The sequence below is a fragment of the Elephas maximus genome, chromosome 6 (genome assembly GCF_024166365.1).
Source record: "Elephas maximus indicus isolate mEleMax1 chromosome 6, mEleMax1 primary haplotype, whole genome shotgun sequence".
NCBI lineage: Eukaryota > Metazoa > Chordata > Mammalia > Proboscidea > Elephantidae > Elephas > Elephas maximus.
Window position 1 is genome coordinate 141,173,127 of NC_064824.1, and position 22,655 is coordinate 141,195,781.

General features: G+C 48.2%; 1 protein-coding gene across 19 annotated transcripts in view; it reads right to left on the bottom strand.

Moving 5' to 3' along the window:
• The window catches only part of HDAC4 (histone deacetylase 4), a 338,424-nt gene that overhangs the window by 117,666 nt on the left and 198,103 nt on the right, over nucleotides 1–22,655 (bottom strand). For all 19 annotated transcript variants that reach the window (XR_007518011.1, XM_049888576.1, XM_049888584.1 and 16 more), the window contains one exon: nucleotides 3,666–3,910. Coding sequence is in view for 18 of the 19 variants with exons in the window: in XM_049888576.1 (XP_049744533.1) it covers nucleotides 3,666–3,910 (245 nt within the window). In the remaining variant the exon portion in view is untranslated. The remainder of the gene's footprint in view (nucleotides 1–3,665; nucleotides 3,911–22,655) is intronic.

Here is a 22,655-nt window from a genome sequence, read left to right on the forward strand (position 1 = left end):
GTGGAATCCATACTGAAGGCTGTAGTCTTTGATCTTCATCAATAAGTGCTTCAAGTACACAGATCAAGAGGCAGTTGTTTGAACAGAACAAGGGGATACTGCATGTTTTAAAGTCAGGAAAGGTATACGTCAGGGTTGTATCCTTTCACCATACCTATTCAACCTGTATGCTGAGCACATAATCCAAGAAGCTGGACTATATGAAGAAGAACGGGACATCAGGACTGGAGGAAGACTCATTAACAACCCACGCTATGCAAATGACACAACCTTGCTTGCCAAAAGCGAAGCGGACTTGAAGCGCGTGTAGAAATGGTATTCTGGAAATACTAGGTTAAATAAATTATCTCCCAGTGGTTCCGGATGAACCCTCCTCCCGGTGGTGGTGCCCTTGCCCAGGCCCCCTCCCATCAAGTGCCAGGTTGATCTGTGTGACCAGCAGCAGAAGGCAGTGGTGATGGTGTGTCATTTCTGAAATTAGGTCACAAAGATGCTGTGGCTTCTACTTGGGTCACATTCTCATTGCTCCCCCTGGGGAAGCTGACTGCTGTGTTGTGAGCAGCCCTGTTGGGAGGCCCACGGGGTCAGGGGGAGTGCGGGGACTGAGGCCTTGTGCCCACAGCCACGTGAGTGGGCTTGGACACGGATCCTTCAGCCCCAGTTAACCTTCAGATGCAGCCCTGACCCACATGGTCACTGCAACCTCCTGGGGGGCCCAGAGCCAGACCACCCGCCTCTCTGTTCCTGGACTCCTAGCCCACATCAACTGAGATAAGGCATGTTTACTGTTATGAGCTGCTAAATTTGAGGGGTGATTTGTTACACAGCGAAAAGGAAGTCAAACCACCGTTTTTTTTATAATGAGGCTACTAGAAAATTTACAAAACCTCGTCCTATTTCCATTGGACAGGGCTGTTCTATGTGGGTCAAATGCAGTGAAACCCAGTCCACAGACATCATCATTGACTTTCAGATGCAAAACATAATTTCACGCCATATCACTTATATGTATTTCATACTAGTTTATTTAATTTCAAAATCTAGGATCAGATTAAATATTGTAGAGAATAAGTACAGTGAATTACTTAATATGGCTCTAATAGCCATAGTCTTTGTGACTCTCACACAAAGAGTGGGTGGGACTATGCAAATAAAGTGCTTGTGGCCAACCAAGGGGATTAGACAGCTTGCTGCCAATGTAAATAAGGTGTATGGACCCTGTGATAGTTAACATTATGTGTCAACTTGGCTAAGCGATGATTTTCAGTGGTTTGGCAGTTGTGTAATAGTCATCTTCCACCTTATGATCTGATGTAATTATCCTCCATTTTGTGATGTATTGTAAATCCTAGCCTCTATGCCTGTGATTATGGTTCTCTTTGGAAGTGAGCTGTCTGTTATGCTAATGGGGCAGGGTTAGCGTAGGATGTATCTTGAGTAAGCACCTTACTTCAGGGTAGGACTCAAGTTACCACTATTACCCAAGTCACCACGCTTATTCAAGTCAGGCCCATGCTTGAGTTGTATCTTTTATCTTATAAGAGTTAAAAGGGCGGGGGGGCACTAACACCAAGAAGGAGAGCTAGGAGTAAAGCGCATCCTTTGGACTAGGGATCCCTATGCTGAAAACCTTCTAGACCCAGGAGACAAATAGCTGCACCCCTGGAGATGGCACAAGAAGGCAAGAAGCAGCGGTAAGCATGGCAGAGAACTGGCAGCAGCAGAATCAGAAAACCAGCATGAGATGGCATGATAGGCTTCCCAGCCTACAGAGCGAGGTGGTTACAGTGGGTGTGCTGACCCACAGAGCAAGAAAGCTGAGTGCCTTCAGGCAGGAAGCTTCCTGGTGGAGTTGAGTGCCCCCAGGCACTTACTGGCGGAGCTAAAGAGCCCTGATGGCACAGTGGTCAAGAGCTCGGCTGCTAACCAAATGGTCAGCAGTTCAAATCTACCAGGCACTCCTTGGAAACCATATAGGGCAGTTCTACTCTGTCCTATAGGGTCGTTATGAGTTGGAATTTACTCAACAGCAACGGGTTTTAAAGAGCTTTGTGTAACACTTGCCAGAGCAGGGCAGAGGTAGTGCCAAGGGGCCGAGGACCAGAGAGAGACCTGCCCGTGGCACGGCTGAGAAGAGGCTGTCCTGGTCAAAGAACTGTATCCTGAGTTGTAACCTGTTACTTCCCTAATCAACTCCATAACTGTAAGTACAGTTTGAGTTCTGTGTGGCCATCGCAGTGATTTATGAAATCCAACAAAGAAACAGAAAGTGCCACAGGAGGGATAGCTGGTGTCAGAATTGGTAAAAAGGTTAGAGGGTAGATGTATGCCTGAACTTTGCCGCAGAGGAATTAGCCTTGGGCTGTTGATCTTGATTCTCCTTCCCCCTTGTGAGTTTACAGGAGGTCAGACGCTCCTGCCACGTCATTTTTACCAAGTACCAAGAAAAAAAACCCTCCGTTAGTTTTTTTTTCTTACTCTATTTAAATGAAAACGTTAGTAACGTATTCCGATTATAAAAAGTCAATGGGAAAAACTGAGAAAAGTCAGAGAAGTCCCAAGATGGAAACAAAAGGATCTGTAAACACACCATCAAGAGATCGTCACTGTTGCTGCTTTGGTAGTTCTTCCTGCTGGCCATTTTTGCATGTATGGGCACATCCTATATGTTTAGATGAAATTAGATGATAAATACTTTCCCTGTTTTAAGTGCACTTCCTAGGCCATGACTTTTAAATGTCACAAATACATAGTACGTGTGACCACAGCTTGCCTAGCCAGGGCCGTGCTGTTGGACAGTTTCTAGTCACTGAGGTCAGCACCACAATGAGGAAGACCCCGAGCACCAATCCCAGTGTCCCTTCTGGTCGCTTGGCGGGATTCCAGGTAGGAGTGTGATGGCATCAAGCCCACGTGAGCATTCAAAGCCCTCGACCCTCTTGCTCTCGCCTCACCTGGACGTGCTCGTGGGCACACGTGAGTGTTCGGGGCCCTCGTCTCCCCTCCCTCCACTTTACTTTGATATACTCTTGGGTACATGTGAGCATCTGAGGCCCTCTCCCCCCCACCCCTCCCACCTCACACAGAGTGCTTGCGGGCATACGTTGAGCATCTGAGGCCCTCGTACCCCCGGCCTCACCTGGATGTGCTCGTGGGCACACATGAGCATCCCAGGCCCGTGTCCCTTGCCCTCACCTTGACGTCCCCGTGGGCACACTTGAGTGTCCCTGCCCTCACCTTGACGTGCTCATGGGCACACATGAGTGTCCCTGCCCGTCCCCACCCTCACCTTGACGTGCTCGTGGGCACACATGAGCGTCCCAGCCCCCGTCCCCACCTTCACCTTGACGTCCCCGTGGGCACACGTGAGCGTCCCAGCCCCTGTCCCCGCCCTCACCTTGACGTGCTCGTGGGCACACGTGAGCATCCCAGCCCCTGTCCCTGCCCTCACCTTGATGTGCTCGTGGGCACACGTGAGCGTCCCAGCCCCTGTCCCCACCCTCACCTTGACGTGCTCGTGGGCACACGTGAGCGTCCCAGCCCGTCCCCGCCCTCACCTTGACGTGCTCGTGGGCACACGTGAGCGTCCCAGCCCCTGTCCCCGCCCTCACCTTGACGTGCTCGTGGGCACACGTGAGCGTCTCGGCCCCTGTCCCCGCCCTCACCTTGACATGCTCGTGGAGCTGAGCCTCGTGCTGCCGGGACAGCTGCTCGTGCTGCCGCTGGAACTCGGCGATGAGGATCTGCCTCTGGAGCTGCTGCTTCTGCTTCAGGGCCAGGAGCTCCTGCTGCAGCTGCTGCTCGCGCAGGGCAGGCTCCGCCACGGGCAGCGGGAACGGGGGGTCCAGGCGCAGGTCCATGGGCACAGCCGTGGGAGCGACTTGCAGGGGCAGTGCTGTGACTGCGTCCACTGTGAGGGGAGAGCAGAGGCCGGTCACTGCCAGCACACACAACCACAATGTCCCCAGAGATCCCGTCCACTATGGGGAGACAGCACAGGCCAGTCACTGCCAGCACACGTGTCCCCATGGGCCCCAGAGACCACGACCACTATGGGGTGAGCAGGGTACAGGCTGCTCACTGCCAGCACACGTGTCCCTAATGGCCCCAGAGACCACGTCCACTATGGGGAGACAGCACGGGCTGCTGTCAGCACACGCGTCCCCCACTGCCCCCCCAGAGACCATGTCCACTATGGAGAGACGGCACAGGCCAGTCACTGCCAGCACACATGTCCCCAATGTCCCCAGAGACCACGTCCACTGTGGGGAGACAGCACAGGCCTCTCACTGCCAGCATACACGTCCCTGGCCCCTTGCTCCCTGAGACTACGGTGGCCTCTGAGCGTGCCCAGGGGCTCTGGGTCACTTTGCTTTCTGGACACCTCTCCCCACTCTGTGCCCAAAACGCAAGGCTCAGAGACCACCATTTCTCAAGAGCAAAAATCGCAAAAATCAAAGGTCACGCCAGGAGAGACACACACAGGACCCCCCCCCACCAAGAAAAGAAAGGCGAAGAAGACCCAGCTCCCTGCAGGGAGAAGGCTGCCGGCTCAAGGGCCTTTCTGAAAGCCAATAAGGAAAAAATGAAGAAAAAGGCTCTACGTAGCCAAGGAAAAAGAACTGAATCCCAGTAAGCAGAAGCCAAGCAGCCTGTTCTTTTCTCCTTTTTAATGAAGCCACTAAAAAGTTGTGTGTGTTATCCACAAGAACAGTGTGTACCACGGAAGTGGTGCGGATACACTGAAGACAAGAGCCCGTTTCCATGGTGACATGAGTGCCCTCTCAGAAAACATGTTTACCCGACTGCAGCCGATACAACGTCCCCGGGCTCGCCTGAGCGGGCACATCCATCAGCTCTGCGTCTGTGCTTCACAGAGAAACGGGCCTCCCACGTCACACTGAGGTACTACCAAAAGCACCACAGACGATTCTGACTGGAAGCAGGTTAAATCCATCTCAGTGCTGACGAGTCAATACGAAATTAACGTGAGAGAGGCGAGTCAAAAAGAAAGTAAGTTTTAAATCGTGAACATCACTCTCTTCACGATAGCTGGGTTTTTTAAAAAAGTACTTCAGTGCCTGCGGGCACACACAATCCACAAAACTACCTCAACTAAGGCCACTGACATTACAGGGCGGCTTTCACACCTGCTGGCAGAATCCTGCCCTGTGCTGCCCCTCTGTGAGGCCCACAGGCGCAGCCCTTCCAGAATATGCCCCACCTGGTATGGGCTCACTTCTCCCCATACCCACGAGACCTCAGGACAGGGAGAAGACTCCAGCCTTAACAGAGGGCCGAGCCCACACAAATGAAGGCCAGAGAGGGCAGCTCCTCCTGGGGGCCTTGGAGGGTCGTCCCTGCTAGGAGCACCCTGTGGGTCGGCTCATGCAATGGGCTTGGCCTTGTCTACAATGTCTCCCTGGGAGCTGCCTACCCACCCACATGCCTGAGACCCGATCCTCCACAGAGCAGGCTTCCAGACTCCAATGCAGATTGGCGCTGGACATTCCCAGTTCCCAGGAGAAACCACGCCCCACAGTCTTGGCCAGAGACCCGTGGTCTCTAAGGGACAACTGGCCCCACTCGGAGCACTTCTGGGGTCACTGCTGGGTGGCAGGTCCCAAGCTAGCCTTAGTCTTCAGACCATAGAGGTTCTGGCTCTGCAGAGCCCTGGGTTCTAATGCCCCAGCACGGCCCCTCAGGCCATGGGACTTTGAGCTTTGATGCCCTGGGCTGAAATGAGAGCATCACACCTGCAGGGCAGGGCTCAGAAAGGCAAAGAGCCAGGGCAGTGCCCGGGACAGAGTGGGGCCCGGGTGCAGTGGCTCTGGGTCCCTAGAACAGAGAGGGGCCAGAGTATGGTTGCTCTGGGCCCCTAGAACAGAGAGGGGCTGGGGTACAGTGGCTCTGGGCCCCTAAAACAGAAGGGGCCAGGATACAGTGGCTCTGGGCCCCTAGAACAGAGGGGGGCCAGGGTATGGTGGCTCTGGGCCTCTAAAAACAGAGGGGGCCCAGGGTACAGTGGCTCTGGGCCCCTAGAACAGAGTGGGGCTGGGGTACAGTGGCTCTGGGCCTCTAGAACAGAGAGGGGCTGGGGTACGGTGGCTCTGGGCCCCTGGAACAGAGCAGGGCCAGCATGCAGCAGCTCTTGGGTCCCTGATAGAAGTCCCCGTCTTTCTGAAGCCCCCAGCGCCCACATGGAACCCCTGGCCTCTAACCTGATTGTGCTGCTCACCTCGAGGCTCCTCCCGGAGCTGGGCTTCTCTGGCACAAAGACAAACCAGCCCTGGACCCCAGCTTGCTGTCTGCAGGGCCAGAGGCTAACAGCAGCCACCAGAGCTGGGTGTGGCTTTGGCTTTGAGAGCGAAAGGAGACATGGTGTCCCGGGAGGCCACACTGCATCCCTGGTGGGCTCTTTTGTGTCTGAATCAAATTCTCATGTCTCTTTGGGTTTTTTCTGAAGTGCTCACTGACACTGGGTACATCAGGCCGTGGGCTGTGTCTCTGGCCTCTTCTCCCAAACCAGTGATACGCAGGCCCCAACTTTCTAAATGTACAGTTATTATTTTTTAATTACATTAAATTAACCAACTAATATGTCCTTGACATACTAAAAGGTTTTTAACTGATATTTATGTGAGAAAAGTCGACACAAATAAACTGAGTTCTTGATAAGCAGGACCGGGGAACATGGAGTGATATCCCACCGTACACGTGCACCATTAAAGCCTGGATTCTTTTCATTTCCTCTGTTGCCTTTTTTTCCCCTCATTTTTATTATGAAATATAGCAAAATAGAGCCAGTTATAAAGAATAATACAGTGGACAAACTGTATAAACGCCTCTGGTTTTGTAAAACCTGAATATTTTGCTACATTTGCTTCAGACTTCCTTTTGAAGAATAAAATACCACAGAGGAGCAGAGAGGAGAGTTGGAGAAAAGACAAGGCAAAGTGACCCGGCTTCTGAAAGGGAGATCCTGTTTGCCTTTTCCTTTCTCAAGATGGGGCTGCATGACCCGCCTTTCACTTGTACAATAGTGCTAAAACTTTTTTTTTTTTTAAATCATACCTGCAACGGAAAGCCAGCCCAACTCGACCGAGGCTAGATCATGGGAGCTCTACAGACACATCCAAACTCCCTGAGGGGCCGAATGACTGGGCTGAGGGCTGTGGGGACCATGGTCTCCAGGGACATCTAGCTCAACTGGCATAGTTTATAAAGAAAATGTCCTACATCCTACTTTGGTGAGTAGTGTCTGGGGTCTTCAAAGCTTGTGAGCAGCCATCTAAGGTGCTCCACTGGTCCCACCCCATCTGCAGCAAGGGAGAATGAAGAAAACCAAAGACGAAAGGGAAAGATTAGTCCAAAGGACTAATGGACTGCAACCACCACAGCTTCCACCAGGCCGAGTACAACACAACTAGATGGTGCCTGGATACCACCGACTGCTCTGACAGAGACCACAACAGAAAGTCTCAGACAGAGCTGAAGAAAAATGTAGAACAAAATTCTAACTCACAAAAAAGGCCGGACTTACTGATCTCACAGAGACTGGAGAAATCCCATGAGTATGGCCCCTGGACACCCTTTTCTCTCAGTACTGAAGTCACCCCTGAGGTTCACCCTTCAGCCAAAGATTAGACAAGCCCATAAAACAAACAATAATACACGCGGCTCATCCATGTATCCAAGACTACATGGGCACACCAGCCCAGGGGCAAGGACAAGAAGGCAGGAGGGGACAGGTAAGCTGGACAAATGGAAATGGGGAATCCAAGGTCGAGAAAGGGAGAGTGTTGACACATCACAGTGTTGGCAACCATTGCCACAGAACAGTATGTGTAGTAACTGTTTAATGAGAAACAAATTACTCTGTAAACCTTCATCTAAAGCACACACACACACACAAAAAAAAATCACTGCAAATGACTGTCAGGTTTTACTAATTCTCTTTTCTGCATTCGTTGATTTGATCATTAAGTTTTTCTCCTTTAACCTGTTAATGGCTCAGTTTCTTAACAGATTGCAGGTGAGTTACTTAACATGTCTCCTCAGGTGAGGCTGCCTGTGCTTTCTAGGAGAAAGCTAACCTGTGTTTAGGAATCAGACACACACACACTCTGATGGGTCTAGAACATCCGGTGGATCTGGGATGTACAGTGTGTCTAGACTGCTCAATCCAGGATGTTTAATGGATCTAGAATGTCCAGTGTGTCTAGACTGTCCACTGAATCCAGGATGTCCAATGCCTCTAGGATGCCCAAAGGGTCTAGAATGTCTGAAAGATCTAGAATGTCCAGTCCACATCCACAGCTGAGCCCAGCCTGCAGTTTCTCAGATGGCTCTTGCCTGGTTCAGCAGTGACAGTTTCCCTCACGTAAAACAAGCATGAAGAACCAGTAGGCAGTCCCATCACCTTGCCTCCTGCATTATTGTACCGCTTCTCCTCTGTACCACCGCACCTGGCCCTGTGATGGGAAGACAGGTGTGAGCCCTGCTTTAGAAGACATGCCATGTCACCTATGCCTTTATGGATGGAGTAGCAAGGCTGGGCCAAGTCTGGGGCTCCTTTGGCACTTGCCTCTCCCTCTTCTAAGTTTTCATCAATTGCGGTGGCGGGGGGGAGGGCACCATCAGTTAGGTCACACAGTCAGTATCTTTAAAAACTCTGAACATAAAACTACTAATAAGGGATACCTTTTATTAACCACAAAAATACAATGGGCCAAATGTTTCCACTTCTGCTCACGCATTCTTTTATTTAAGAAGCATGCACAGTCTCAGGCTCTGTGTGAGGCTCCCACTGCAGGGGGGGCGGGGGAGTCTTGTGGGAACCAGAGACTGGGGGCCAGCAGTTCTCTGACAGCAGGCCTGGGTGGGGGTCACATGGGCTGCATGGGTGCAGAGACTGGGGGTGGTCACATGGGCTGTGTGTGCACAGAGACTGGGGGTCACATGGGCTGTGTATGCACAGAGACTGGGGGGTTACATGTTCGGCGTGTGTGCACAGAGACTGGGGGGTCACATGGGCTGTGTGTGCACAGAGACTGGGGGGGTCACACAGGCTGTGTATGCACAGAGACTGGGGGGTTACACGGTCGGTGCGTGTGCACAGAGATGGGGGGGTCACATGGGCTGTGTGTGCGTGGACATGATAGGGGACTGTGCACACACAGTGAGCAGCACAGTGGCTCAAGCTGGGGTGTGAGTCGGGGGTCATGGGGGAGCGAGGCAGAGGAGGGGCTGGCAGTGGGGGCTCACAGAGGCTCTGGGGACATCAAGGGCGACTGCAGGTGGAAGGGCAGCTGGGACTCAGCACTGCTCTGACTAACGGGGTGGGGAGGTGAGGTGGGTCTCCTATCTCCCCACACTGCAGCTGAGGTCAGGGTTCTTTAAATTTTCCTCAGATTCCAGCAAATCGGGAATCACGGTGCATTTTACAAGGAAGCACAATCTCACGTCTTGTCCACTGCGTTTAACAGAAATGATACTAACGCCACCACAACTCAACCTCTGCTGAAGCTGTACCCATTGGTCAGAGGATGGGTGAGGGGGACTGAAAGCTCCACAACTCTGCCCCCCGGCCAGGTCCACTTCCAGGTAGCCAGTGTGAACCATGCGCCCTCAACCTCAGTTTTGGAGAATGTCAAATGAACACAGAGCCTTTACAAAGATGCCACCAGCATTTATAACTGAGGATGGATGAGACAGGCCGATATGCACAAAAATATGGGGGGAAAAAGCCTTGAGAGGTTCTTTTCAATTTCTCAGTGATTTACCTTATCAAACCAAACTAAGCCTTCGTGGTGGGATGGCGGGAAGGTGAAGGCGGCTTTATTGCTTACTTGTTTTGCTTTTCTTTTTCTTAATTTTCAACCCCCTTTGTCATCCAGTCTGCTCAAGCTAGTAATGCTTAAATTCCTCAGGCATTAATTTTTTAAAGCTGTTTGTAAGCTGTTCCCTTGGAGATTTGTAATGTTTCCCCAAATTGTTTTAAATTTCATTTTGAAAGAAATTTATAAACTGCAATGAAAGAAAATCAGCATTTTCAAATGTAACATATACCACATCACATATCACGTGCTGAGCATCCCCAGTGCTGGCTTCTTCTCTTTGGCACAGGCCTTGGAGAGAAGTTTCTGGCCCTCACTCGGCACACATTGAACTGGCTGTAAATGTACCATCAGAGTTAGATCGCAGCTCTATGCAGCCTGCAGCCTTCTCTTACTCTAGCACACCTAGCCCAGCCACCCCCACGCACCCAGGGAGCCCCACCACAGCCCAAGAGTTCACTCCAAAGCATGTGGACACAGGACGGGTCTCGCTCCAGGTTAGTGTGTTCTGTCAGCTGTCGGTCTTTATCTGAGAGATAGACTCACTCTCTATCGGCTCACGTGAATTATTTCACACGGAAGCCACAGACTACAGTGAGTCCAGTGGAAGGGCACACTGAGACTACGAGGAGACCTGCAGACAGCCCTCTCCCCTCTCAGAGGCGCCTGTACGTCCCTGGTTCTGTGCAGGATGCTGAGGTTGAGGCCACGGGTCGGCAGGTCATTGCTGAGCTTACAGCAACACTTCTTCCATAGTTACTAAGCAGTAGGCATGGATGTTAAGTCCTGCCTTAGTTTAACATTTCAAGTATCATGTAAAATGTCATTCTTCTGCTATAGAAAGTTAAAAAGCACAGAAAAAGATAAAAATGCTGTTACTCATGTGAGACGTGCCATTACCAGCTGTCACCGTTGGTACTCACGTGAGACGTGCCATTACCAGCTGTCACCGTTGGTACTCACGTGAGACGTACCATAGCCAGCTGTCACCACTGGTACTCACGTGAGACGCACCATAGCCAGCTGTCACCACTGGTACTCACGTGAGACGCACCATAGCCAGCTGTCACCACTGGTACTCACGTGAGACGCACCATAGCCAGCTGTCACCACTGGTACTCACGTGAGACGCACCATAGCCAGCTGTCACCACTGGTACTCACGTGAGACGCACCATAGCCAGCTGTCACCACTGGTACTCACGTGAGACGCACCATAGCCAGCTGTCACCATTGGTACTCACGTGAGACGCACCATAGCCAGCTGTCACATTGGTACTCACGTGAGACGCACCATAGCCAGCTGTCACCATTGGTACTCATGTGAGACGCACCATAGCCAGCTGTCACCACTGGTACTCATGTGAGATGCACCATAACCAGCTGTCACCATTGGTACTCATGTGAGACGCACCATAACCAGCTGTCACATTGGTACTCACGTGAGATGCACCATAACCAGCTGTCACCATTGGTACTCAACGTGAGACGCACCATAACCAGCTGTCACCATTGGTACTCACGTGAGATGCACCATAACCAGCTGTCACTATTGGTACTCACGTGAGACGCACCATAACCAGCTGTCACCATTGGTACTCATGTGAGACGCACCATAACCAGCCGTCACCATTGTTACCCACGTCAGAAGCACTACAACCAGCCGTCACCACTGTTACCCACGTCAGAAGCACCATAACAAGCCGTCACCATTGTTACCCATGTCAGAAGCACCATAACCAGCCGTCACCACTGTTACCCATGTCAAAAGCACCATAACTAGCCACCACCATTGTTACCCACGTGAGACGCACCATAACCAGCCATCACCATTGTTACCCATGTCAGAAGCACCATAACCAGCCATCACCATTGTTACCCATGTCAGAAGCACCATAACCAGCCATCACCATTGTTACCCACGTGAGATGCACCATAACCAGCTATCACCATTGTTACCCAGCCATCACATTTTTTTTTGTTACACACATCAGACATAGATAACCGAAACCAGTTATCACCACTGTTACCCACGTCGGACATATCATAACCAGCTATTATCACCGCTGCTTCACCTCTTAAACAAGGCTGTGTTTGCTGTTAAGACACACAACATCCGAACTCCCGTCAGGCGAGAAGACCCACCAAGGGTGCCTGAGAAACACTCTCTTCTCGTGAATGGGTCCAACCACGGGGAGCCAGGTGGGTGGGGGAAGTGGCTCAAGCATCCCCCGCCCTGCCAGGACCAGCTGCAGAGCTCAGAACCACAATCCCCATTCATTCAAGTTCTTGGCGGGTGCGTCAAACATGGCTTGTACTATTTCTGTATCAAACACGACTTCAAATGCCATGAGTTCCCAACAGTCGCTGCTGGTGCTTTTGACCCAAGTGCCCCAGAGAAAACAATAAAACCTTCTCTACTTCAAGAACGCAGCATCAAAACAAAAAAGCCTGTATTCTCATGAATATTTTACGGCAGAGTAGAAAACTGCTTTCATAGGTTGTGCCTTGGGAAACTTATTAATACAATCAGACTCATGACGTTAGTAATAGCACAAAGACTATATTCACAGTCCCAACGAGAAATGGCAGGCCTGCACTATGAATTAGAAGTTCTCAATCACAAACAGAAAATCTGTTGCTCTCCTTTTAAAAAAAAATAAATGATCGCAGAGAAGGACACTGATTTTCCATTACATGGGTTAGGTCCTCTTTTCATGAAACCATCGAATGTCATCGTATAAATATGGAATAACAAGAAGCATTATTCTTTTTTCGGCCACAGTTTAGGGTCCCTTCAAGTGAAGAATAATTCATTCAAATCTAGGGAAAAACAATAGATATTTTAACTAGTGAATCACAATTTCCTCCTGCACCCACATTTTGCCTGCGTGGATGTGCGTGATATTGCGGACGCATGATTATTAGTTCTTTTCTTTCTTTGTTGTGAAATGTATCATACACACTAAAGAACATACACCTTAAGTAAAAAGAACAGTAACAGAATGAACACCGGTGTATCCCCCACTGTGAGGAAGAAACAACATCACCAGGACTGGGGACTCTTCGTGCTCCCCTCCCTGCCAAAATATACTGATTTTGTGCTTTTCTCCAGGGTTACGCCATGTACACCTACACTCCTAATGTATACTCCCCAGGGTTACGCCATGTACACCTACGCTCCTAATGTATACTCCCCAGGGTTACGCCATGTACACCTACGCTCCTAATGTATACTCCCCAGGGTTACGCCATGTACACCTACGCTCCTAATGTATACTCCCCAGGGTTACGCCGGGTACACGTACGCTCCTAATGTACACTCCCCAGGGTTACGTCATGTACACGTATGCTCCTAATGTATACTCCCCAGGGTTATGCCATGTACGCATAAACTCCTAATGTATATTCCCCAGGGTTACGCCGGGTACACATACACTCCTAATGTATATTCCCCAGGGTTATGCCGGGTACACATACACTCCTAATGTATATTCCCCAGGGTTACGCCATGTACACATACACTCCTAATGTATATTCCCCAGGGTTATGCTGGGTACACATACGCTCCTAATGTATACTCCCCAGGGTTACGCCATGTACACCTACGCTCCTAATGTATACTCCCCAGGGTTACGCCGGGTACACCTACGCTCCTAATGTATACTCCCCAGGGTTACGCCATGTACACCTACGCTCCTAATGTATACTCCCCAGGGTTACGCCGGGTACACGTACGCTCCTAATGTACACTCCCCAGGGTTACGTCATGTACACGTACGCTCCTAATGTATACTCCCCAGGGTTATGCCATGTACACATACACTCCTAATGTATATTCCCCAGGGTTACGCCGGGTACACATACACTCCTAATGTATATTCCCCAGGGTTACGCCGGGTACACATACACTCCTAATGTATACTCCCCAGGGTTACGCCATGTACACCTACGCTCCTAATGTATACTCCCCAGGGTTACACCGGGTACACCTACGCTCCTAATGTATACTCCCCAGGGTTACGCCATGTACACCTACGCTCCTAATGTATACTCCCCAGGGTTACGCCATGTACACCTACGCTCCTAATGTATACTCCCCAGGGTTACGCCATGTACACCTACGCTCCTAATGTATACTCCCCAGGGTTATGCCGGGTACACATACACTCCTAATGTACACTCCCCAGGGTTACGTCATGTACACGTACGCTCCTAATGTATACTCCCCAGGGTTACGCCATGTACACATACACTCCTAATGTATATTCCCCAGGGTTACGCCGGGTACACATACACTCCTAATGTACACTCCCCAGGGTTACGTCATGTACACGTACGCTCCTAATGTATACTCCCCAGGGTTATGCCATGTACACATACACTTCTAATGTATATTCCCCAGGGTTACGCCGGGTACACATACACTCCTAATGTATATTCCCCAGGGTTATGCCGGGTACACATACACTCCTAATGTATATTCCCCAGGGTTACGCCATGTACACATACACTCCTAATGTATATTCCCCAGGGTTATGCTGGGTACACATACACTCCTAATGTATACTCCCCAGGGTTATGCCGGGTACACATACACTCCTAATGTTTACTCCCCAGGGTTACACCATGTACCAACACACTCATAATGTACATTTTCCAGGGTTATGCCATGTACACATACACTCCTAATGTATATTCCCCAGGGTTATGCCACATATACATACACTCCTAACATACATTCTCCAGGGTTATACTATCTACACATATAATCCTAACATATAGTCTTCAGTTTTGCAAAATTGAGAGGCAAGCACCAATACAGAGAGACAAGGAGAGGGCAATACTGTCACTGCTAGATTAAGGTCCCTAGAGAAGACAGCATCTCTGGGTCCGAGTCGGTCTTCAGCTTTCAGGGAAGTTTACAAGAGCTCCTTCTGGGGCCAGGTCGAGTGGCCCCAGGGATGTGACCTGCCTCACTGCAGCATCTGGTAGCGAAGTCATGGGGACCAGGACTGGACGTCCAAAGGACACGGTCTGGGGAATGAGCATCCTAGGCTTCTGCTTCTATGTTGTCTATGGCCCGCCGCCAGGTCTCCAGGTCCAAACTGACTCCTACAAGGAGAAGCGAGTGTCCTCAGCTAGCCAGGCAGTAGGGCAAGAAGTTTTTCATAATTTCCGTTCTTACGTTTCTAATAGACAAATCAAATATCCATCAGAGAAATGGACTCTAATATTCTTTTTCTTTGCCACCCTGTTATTGTTCCCATGGATGCAGTATCTTCTCTAATTTCTGAGGGAAGTAATGAGAACTTTAAAAAAATTTTCTTCTCTCTGCTTCCTCCAAGTTGTTTGTTTTGCTGTCTTCTCTGCTGAAGACATTACTCAGATGCTTAGTAACCCCTGGTTATATGCCCCTGATTCAGAGGGGAGCAATGAAAACCTATTGAAGGCTGTGAGCAGAGAGGGGTTACTTAACGTTGAGCTTCACTTATTGACACCCCCATATTCAGTACTGAGAGAGCGTTCCCCTCAGTTTGGCCTTGTTTCTGAGACAAGAGCCTTCCTGTGCACCGCCTGCCTGGGGGATGAAGGCTAGCCTTCAGAGCACCGAGTGAGGGCCTAATAGAGTCTCTCAGGCCCCTGTTCGTGCTGCAGTGCCACGTCCATGTGTCCCCCAGGCCACTGGTGGGGAGGGGCTCAGGCACCCAGCACAGTGACTTGAGAGATGCTGAGCGATCTACTTCTGCTCCACCTCGCCCCCATTCTGTGCAGACTGCCCTGTTGCTCCTAGTCCCAGAGAAAATGCTGCTTGTGGAGGAGGCTGTGGGACTGAGCTGGCGGGTTCTCAGCTTCGCCCACGACCAGCTCAGTGTCTGGCTTTCTCTGGCCAGCTAAGGCAGTTGCTGCCTGTTCGTCTGCTATCCAAGGCCAAACCGGCGTTGATGTTGTCCCTCCTCAGTTCTCCTCGTCTGCCTGAGTTTATGTCTTTTCTCTAGGATATATATTTTTATTTCTTTATGGAAAATTTAAAAAATACACAGAAGCAGAGACAATAGTATAATCAATTCTATGTATCCATCATCCAGTCCCAATAATTATCAGCTCATGACCAGGCTCATTTCTTCTATTTGCCCACCCATTCCTGAAGCAAATGTATCCCTAAACACTTCAGTATCTCAAAAAGAAAATATCTCTTAAAAAGCAATCAAATATCACATACCCAAATAAATGAACAATTCCCTAATATTATCTAATAGCCAAGAAGTGTTTTTAGATGACCTCATAAACATTTTTAAAATTTTGTTCACATTGAGATCCAAATAAGGCCCATACATGGCAATTGGCTGATAAGAGTTCTTAAGTTCATGTTAATTTAAAGGTTCCCCTCCATTCCTGTCTTCCTCCCCCACCTCCCTCCACTCCTGTCTTCCTCCCCGACCTCCCTCCACTCCTGTCTTCCTCCCCCACCTCCCTCCACTCCTGTCTTCCTCCCCACCTCCCTCCACTCTGTCTTCCTCCCCCACCTCCCTCCACTCCTGTCTTCCTCCCCCACCTCCCTCCACTCCTGTCTTCCTCCCCCACCTCCCTCCACTCCTGTCTTCCTCCCCCACCTCCCTCCACTCCTGTCTTCCTCCCCCACCTCACCCCTAGAGTATCTGCTGAGGACACTGGGTCATCTGTCCTGCATTGGCCACAGTCTGGCATTTTGCTGATTAATCCGAGGTGTAGATGACTGTGGCTTCCTGCCTCAGATTCCCTGTAAACTGGGAGGTGGATCTGGAGACCTGATGGTGGGATGCAGCTCGGATTTCCCAGCAAGAGAATCTCCCAGGAGATGCCCTGTACTTTCAAAGGAGAGCTGGGAGTACCAGGATGCTTTTTTGGTGCTGCTGGCACTGGGAAAGCTCACTGCCCAGATGGCTTCATTAGGGCTGTAGACAGTGCTGTTGCAGTTCCATCCTTTGTCAGCTGGGCTACTTCTAGAATGACAAAGGTTCCCAAGTCAACTGTTCTGTCGCTCCGGCAGACAGCTTTTATAAGAGAGGCAGGGTAAGTGCTTGGTTTTCTTCCTTTATTTGCCAGTTTTTGAAAATAATGAGTTGGTCCCTCAGCGTCCTCTGAATGTGAGCGATGGGGTTTTTTGCTTTGTTTTGTTCAGTGCCACAACGAGCTTGGTCCACTGCAGTTCTGTTCTTACTAACGCTCAAACAGTCCCTTCTTGGAGGGTCCTCTGGACTGGTTCCCAGGTCCTTCCAAAGCCTGACCAGCAGCCTCAGCGTGATCCACTTTTCTCCTGGGACAAGATGTCCTGGGCTCGTCTTATGCATTTCTTGACCCCACACGGAATTAGACATTTGTCTAAAGAGAACAGTAGTTCCCTTTGGTGGGAAACAGTATTTAGAGACCACCACTGGCTACAGGGCTGGGGCTTCTGATGTGTGTGTCTTTACTGACACTTTTGTGAGGCTTCACAAGTGAGTGGAGTGAGATGCTGCATTCAACCTGCCACCTTGCCTTAGAACTTCGGAACGCGCAACTTATTAAAAGTATCATTCAAAAGGGCTGAGCAGTCAGAACCGAGCTCACTCAAAGTACTGAGTTACAGGCCGTATCTTTTCCCTAAAGGTGTTTTTAACTGAATCACAATTATTTCATTTAACATCTTGGATGGTGAGTTGTGTGTGTGTGTGTGTATGCGAGAGAGAGCGTGTGTGTGATGTGTGTGTGTGGGATATGTGTGTGGTGTGTGTGCATGAGGGACAGAGATTATGTGTGTGGGCTGTGTGTGTGTGGGATATGTGAGTATGTGGTATGTGTGAGATATGTGCCTATGAGATGTGAGTATATATGTCTATGAGCTGTGTGTCTGTGAGGCATGTGTGTAGGTAGTGGGCAATGAGGTGGAAAATCAGAAGTACTTTTTAAATAAAGATTTTAAAAGATTCTATGGGGAGTGAACATAACAAAAGTGATCACTACCTTAGCTTCGTACACTAATGAGTATAAACCATTTAAACCAATAACTGCCTCTCGTTGTCTCATTTAGATCTATACACGCAGTGCCGAAGAAACAAACATATTAACAATTCACTATGATTTAAAAAGTTTGAGTTTTTTTTTTTTTTAAAACCCTCAGACTCTTGATATAATAATTATTATTACCTGAGCGTGACTTTTATTTTTTAAGTGGATTTTCAGTGTGGCCTTTAGTCATTTGGGGCGATCTGAGAGACAGTGTTGGGAAATACATGATAGCGAGAAGATGCTGTCCTGCTTTCAACTGAGATCAAGATGTAAAGAAATAAACATAACACATGAAAGCATTCACAGACATACACATGGAGAGGCTTGTTAATCCGGTGTGGGGTGGGGTGGAATTCCTCCCGAGGGGCCAGCTTCGGCCTACCACACGGAGCACAGTGAATGGCATCCTCTGGGCTGCGTTTTCTCCACGTGTGATCTCTGCCCACGACTCTGGAAACGAAGAGGCAGCAGCAGACGCCTTAAGGCCCTGGCGTACCCTGTGCGTCTGCCTTCAGGTAAGAAGGGGTTGATTACTCTCGTGTTAGAGGATGTGTGTGTTCCAAGCCAGGGAAGGCAACCCTGGTCCTTGCCATGGTCACACAGCTGGTCGGCGGCGGGCCCAGGATTGGAGCCGCGTGTCCTGGCTCCATGCCAGCGCCCTTAACCTCAATGAGCAGCAGAAGAGATTGTGAGGGCTCAAAGGTCACTGGAAGAGGGGATGGCTTGGTGAAAAAGACCAGGCCCTGCCCTGCTGCAGTGAGCGGGCCTCTGTGGCTTGGCAGTGATCCAGGTGACTGGACACCCTGCAGCCTCAGAACCCTACTCTGCAGGAGTTGATGTTCTTCCAAACCGCTCCAACCAGGAAGCAAATGCTCAGGGGCCCTTTGTGTGCACACCCAGGGAAGGGCTGCCCAACATATCCTGCTGCCCCCTTGGTGCCCCACCCCCAGCCCCTCGGCTTCCTCCTGTAGTGCTCAGGACCAGAGGCTGAGCCCCGTTTAATTACCAGCTTGCTAGAAAGCCGTACAGTTCAAAGTTCTCCACTGAGAAGCTCGCTGTCTCTTCTGAAAAGCTCCAGGGAAGGGGCAGCACGTGGGATCAGCCTGTGCTGCTCCGTCCTCACTGAGAAGACATGCCCAAAGGCCCAGCCACCAGGGAAGGGGCAGCACGTGGGATCAGCCTGTGCTGCTCTGTCCTCACTGAGAAGACATGCCCAAAGGCCCAGCCACCTGGTTGGCTCTGCAAACACAGGCTTGAAACACACAGCCAAGCCGGGCCTGTTGCGCTCACAGATGGAAAAGGAAAATCCCTGAAATATTACAGTAGCTACTAAAACTAAGCAGCGATAGTGAGCATGAGGTGTGCGTTCCACTCCACTGACTCTTTTGACCTGAGTCAGCTTTCACCTCCAACTGACTCACGCCATCTCCCCAAAATACAAATTGTCAGAATGTTTTCTTCCAGGCAGAAAAAGTCTCAGAAGACCACATATGCTACAAGGTATGAACCTGTAGTCCTAAGCCACCAAAGAGGGTGGTTTCCAACAGTGGGTCAGTCTTCTCATGGCCTTGCCACAAGTCCCCCTGGCTCAGCTCCTCCATGGTGTCTGCTGCGTTGAGAGAATATTCCACCATGGGAAGGAGGCACCCGAGGGTCTGCTGCACCCAGATGCTCCCCCATCTACATCTTCCAAACCACGTGGGGGACAGAAAGAGAACATGAGATCGTTACTATGTATGGAGACAAGTTCTCCAGTTCCCTGTTCAAGGTGGGGTGACTAACAAACTACAACCTGTGTACTACTGGTGGCACAGCCACACAGGGAATAGTGATTCCAAGCAACTTTAAAACACGGCAATCAAAAGTTCTCTTCTTTTGTGAAATACACAAAAAGCACTATAAAATCTGAAACTGATCTGATATAAAGAGCTTGTTTCCATAAAGGCCTTTGAAACCCTATGGGGCAGTTCTATTCTGCCCCATAGGGTTGCTATAGGGTCGCTTTGAGTTGGAATCGACTCTAAGGCAACAAATTTAGTTTGATTTAATTTATAAATGAAGCAGAAAATATTCATTACATATTTTAGAGATCAACATAATAAAAATGTGGTTTTTGAAAAGACCAATAAACAGACAAATTTCTGATATGACTGATTCAGAAAAGGAGAGAAAAGTAGAAGTCAGAAGCATCAGGAATTAAAAAGGTCACCTAACTTCACGTCTGGCAGAAATTAAAAAAATAAGAAAACACAATGACCAACTTTAGGCCAATAAGTTTTAAGGTCTACATAAAATAGGCACATTTCTAGAAAAACACAACTTTCTAAAGTTGACAAAAAATAATTAGAAAGCAGAATTTCCCTATAATCGTGAACAAAATTGAATCAATATTTAAATCTTCCCACAAAGAAAATACTAGACCAAGATCATTTTAGAGACAGCTTCATCAAACTTTCCACTAACAGATCATACAATTTTAAATAAAGCTCTTGAAGAGAATAGGAAAAGGAGCACTTTATGAACTCATTCTATGAAGCTAGTATAAAACCTTGTTACAAAAACTAGACAAAGTAAAGAAAGTTACAGTCTGGATCATGTGTGAGAGTCCAAAATTGAGGCATTTAATTTTAGTAAAATGGCTAGTCTGAGTCCTGACTCCATTTTAACTCCTTTTTGCTTCCTTAACCTTTGGACAAACTCAAGCCCGTAAGAAATGTTTTCCTGTGCAGTTAAGCCAAAGATATAGAAAGAATGTAGTGTAGGGAGTCTTAACAGAAATCCTTATCTGAAATATTCTAAACTAGAAGCCTTGAAGAAAATATTTTGCTCAAGGGAATTACTTTAACAGAATGTTCTCAAAAAGAATGTCTTTAAGCATCTTGTGATCACCCCCATAATTATGAACTTCTGCAATTATCTCATGTAAACCAATTACTGTAAAGCCCCCACTTTAAGTAATAGGGCCTTACAATGATCTAAGTTTATAACTTCCAATCAAATTAGTGTGCCTCAAGTTCTTTGTTCTACTCTAGAAATATGTCTCTGTAAGTCTATCACCTCAGAGCATTTGATTTCACTTTGTGGGATCAGGAGTCCCCCAGGTTTGAGTCATTTTGAACCTTCAATAAATTTTTTTTGCTGTTTATTTTAACAGAGTATACGTTTTCACTCCTTCACATTTCTGGTGTCAGAAGTGGGATTCAAATGAGCATTATCTTTGATAGCCCTGGGACACTGAGGACCCGAAAACTTTTGGTACCAGTGTGGACCCCTTGAGCTCTTCCCATCTCCAGTATCAAGGTAATCCCTCTTGAACTGAGCCTCCCCGTCCTTGTGTAGACGCTCAGGTTTATTGTTGGCTTTTTTTTCTCCTGTACTTTAGTCTTTGAATGTTCTGACGAGTTTGTTGCCAAATTAAGTTTGGCAACGGTGCCATCCAGCAGCAAAGCCAAAAGTCTCAGCCCATTAAGTTTGAACTCGTCTTTTCTTCACTGCACATTCAGGTTTCAGCACGCATTTAAGTTCTGTGCACATTCAGGGTTTCAGTGCACACTCAGGTTTAACAGCACATGCGGTTTACTGTTTTAGTAGAACAGGGAATGTTAGCTTCAAAAGCTCAGCGGGGCGACCTTTATGAACAAGGATTTTGGCCCCAACACTTGTTTCTGAACCTTTGGCATGTGTTTACTAAAGACAGTCTAAGACAATCACTGGCCACTTTTAGGGTTTTTTTGACCAGGGTAAATTTATTTTTCTGTGCATCAAGTTAGAAACTAAGGGCCTCTGAATTAAACAACCTCAGGTAAAAGCCTACTTCAACTTGGATTTTTGTTTGAGTTCCCACTTAAGTTGTCCTTTCTTTCCTCTGGGAAACTTCTGTTTAACGCTCGGGTTTTGTCAGAGGATCTAATCACCTCTATCTGAGACTCTGGCAAGTTAATAAGTTTATCTGGGACCTGCCTTTTTATTGAATTGAGTTGATCTCAACTAAGAATTGCGTACACATTTTAGGAAACTGAGTTCCTCATATGTTTGTCTTATGTGATATTGTTTAAGCCTGGTTTCTGAGCTGGCCTCACAAATCAGTGAAATTTATACAGTTTTCTGTCTTGTTTTGTGTCTGAGTTTTTATCTTGGCTTCAAAAGCTACGTTGAGAAAAATTTGATATACGCCAGTCTATTTGAAAAGTGCACTGAAAAAGGGTGAATTGTTTATTTTGATTGGTATAACAAGGTCTTAAAAAGGGACAAATTATTCTAAATTACTTCTTTAAAGGATTCTATAGAGCCTGCAGAAGATAAGGTTAAGAAAATATAATTTCCTACCTCCGGATGGTATTATTAAATTAGATTACAATATTTCTTCAAAGAACTTATTCTAATTGGCTTAATAATAAGTAAGCATTTATATAAATTGAATAGCCCTAATATACTCAGGAGTTAATGAAAATAAATTAATTTTGGCAAAAATTTTACATTAACTTTAAAAGCAAAACCTTTCTATGTGAAAGGTGTTTTATTTAAAGCAAAGAAGTTTTTTGTATTAATTCCCAAATGACAAGAAATAGAAAGCTCATGGGAGCAGGAAAATTTAGACTTCCATATAACAACATTCTGAGTCACTAGTACTGAGAATACCCAGTGCAAAACAAGAAGAACAAAGTAAAAAACACTTCCACACAGGCTTGTATTTATTAGGCGGACTTGAAGAAGACCTTAGAGGCTCCCTCTACAATGTGCTGATAACTGTCCCTGCCAAGATAACTGAGTTAACGACATAGAATGAAAG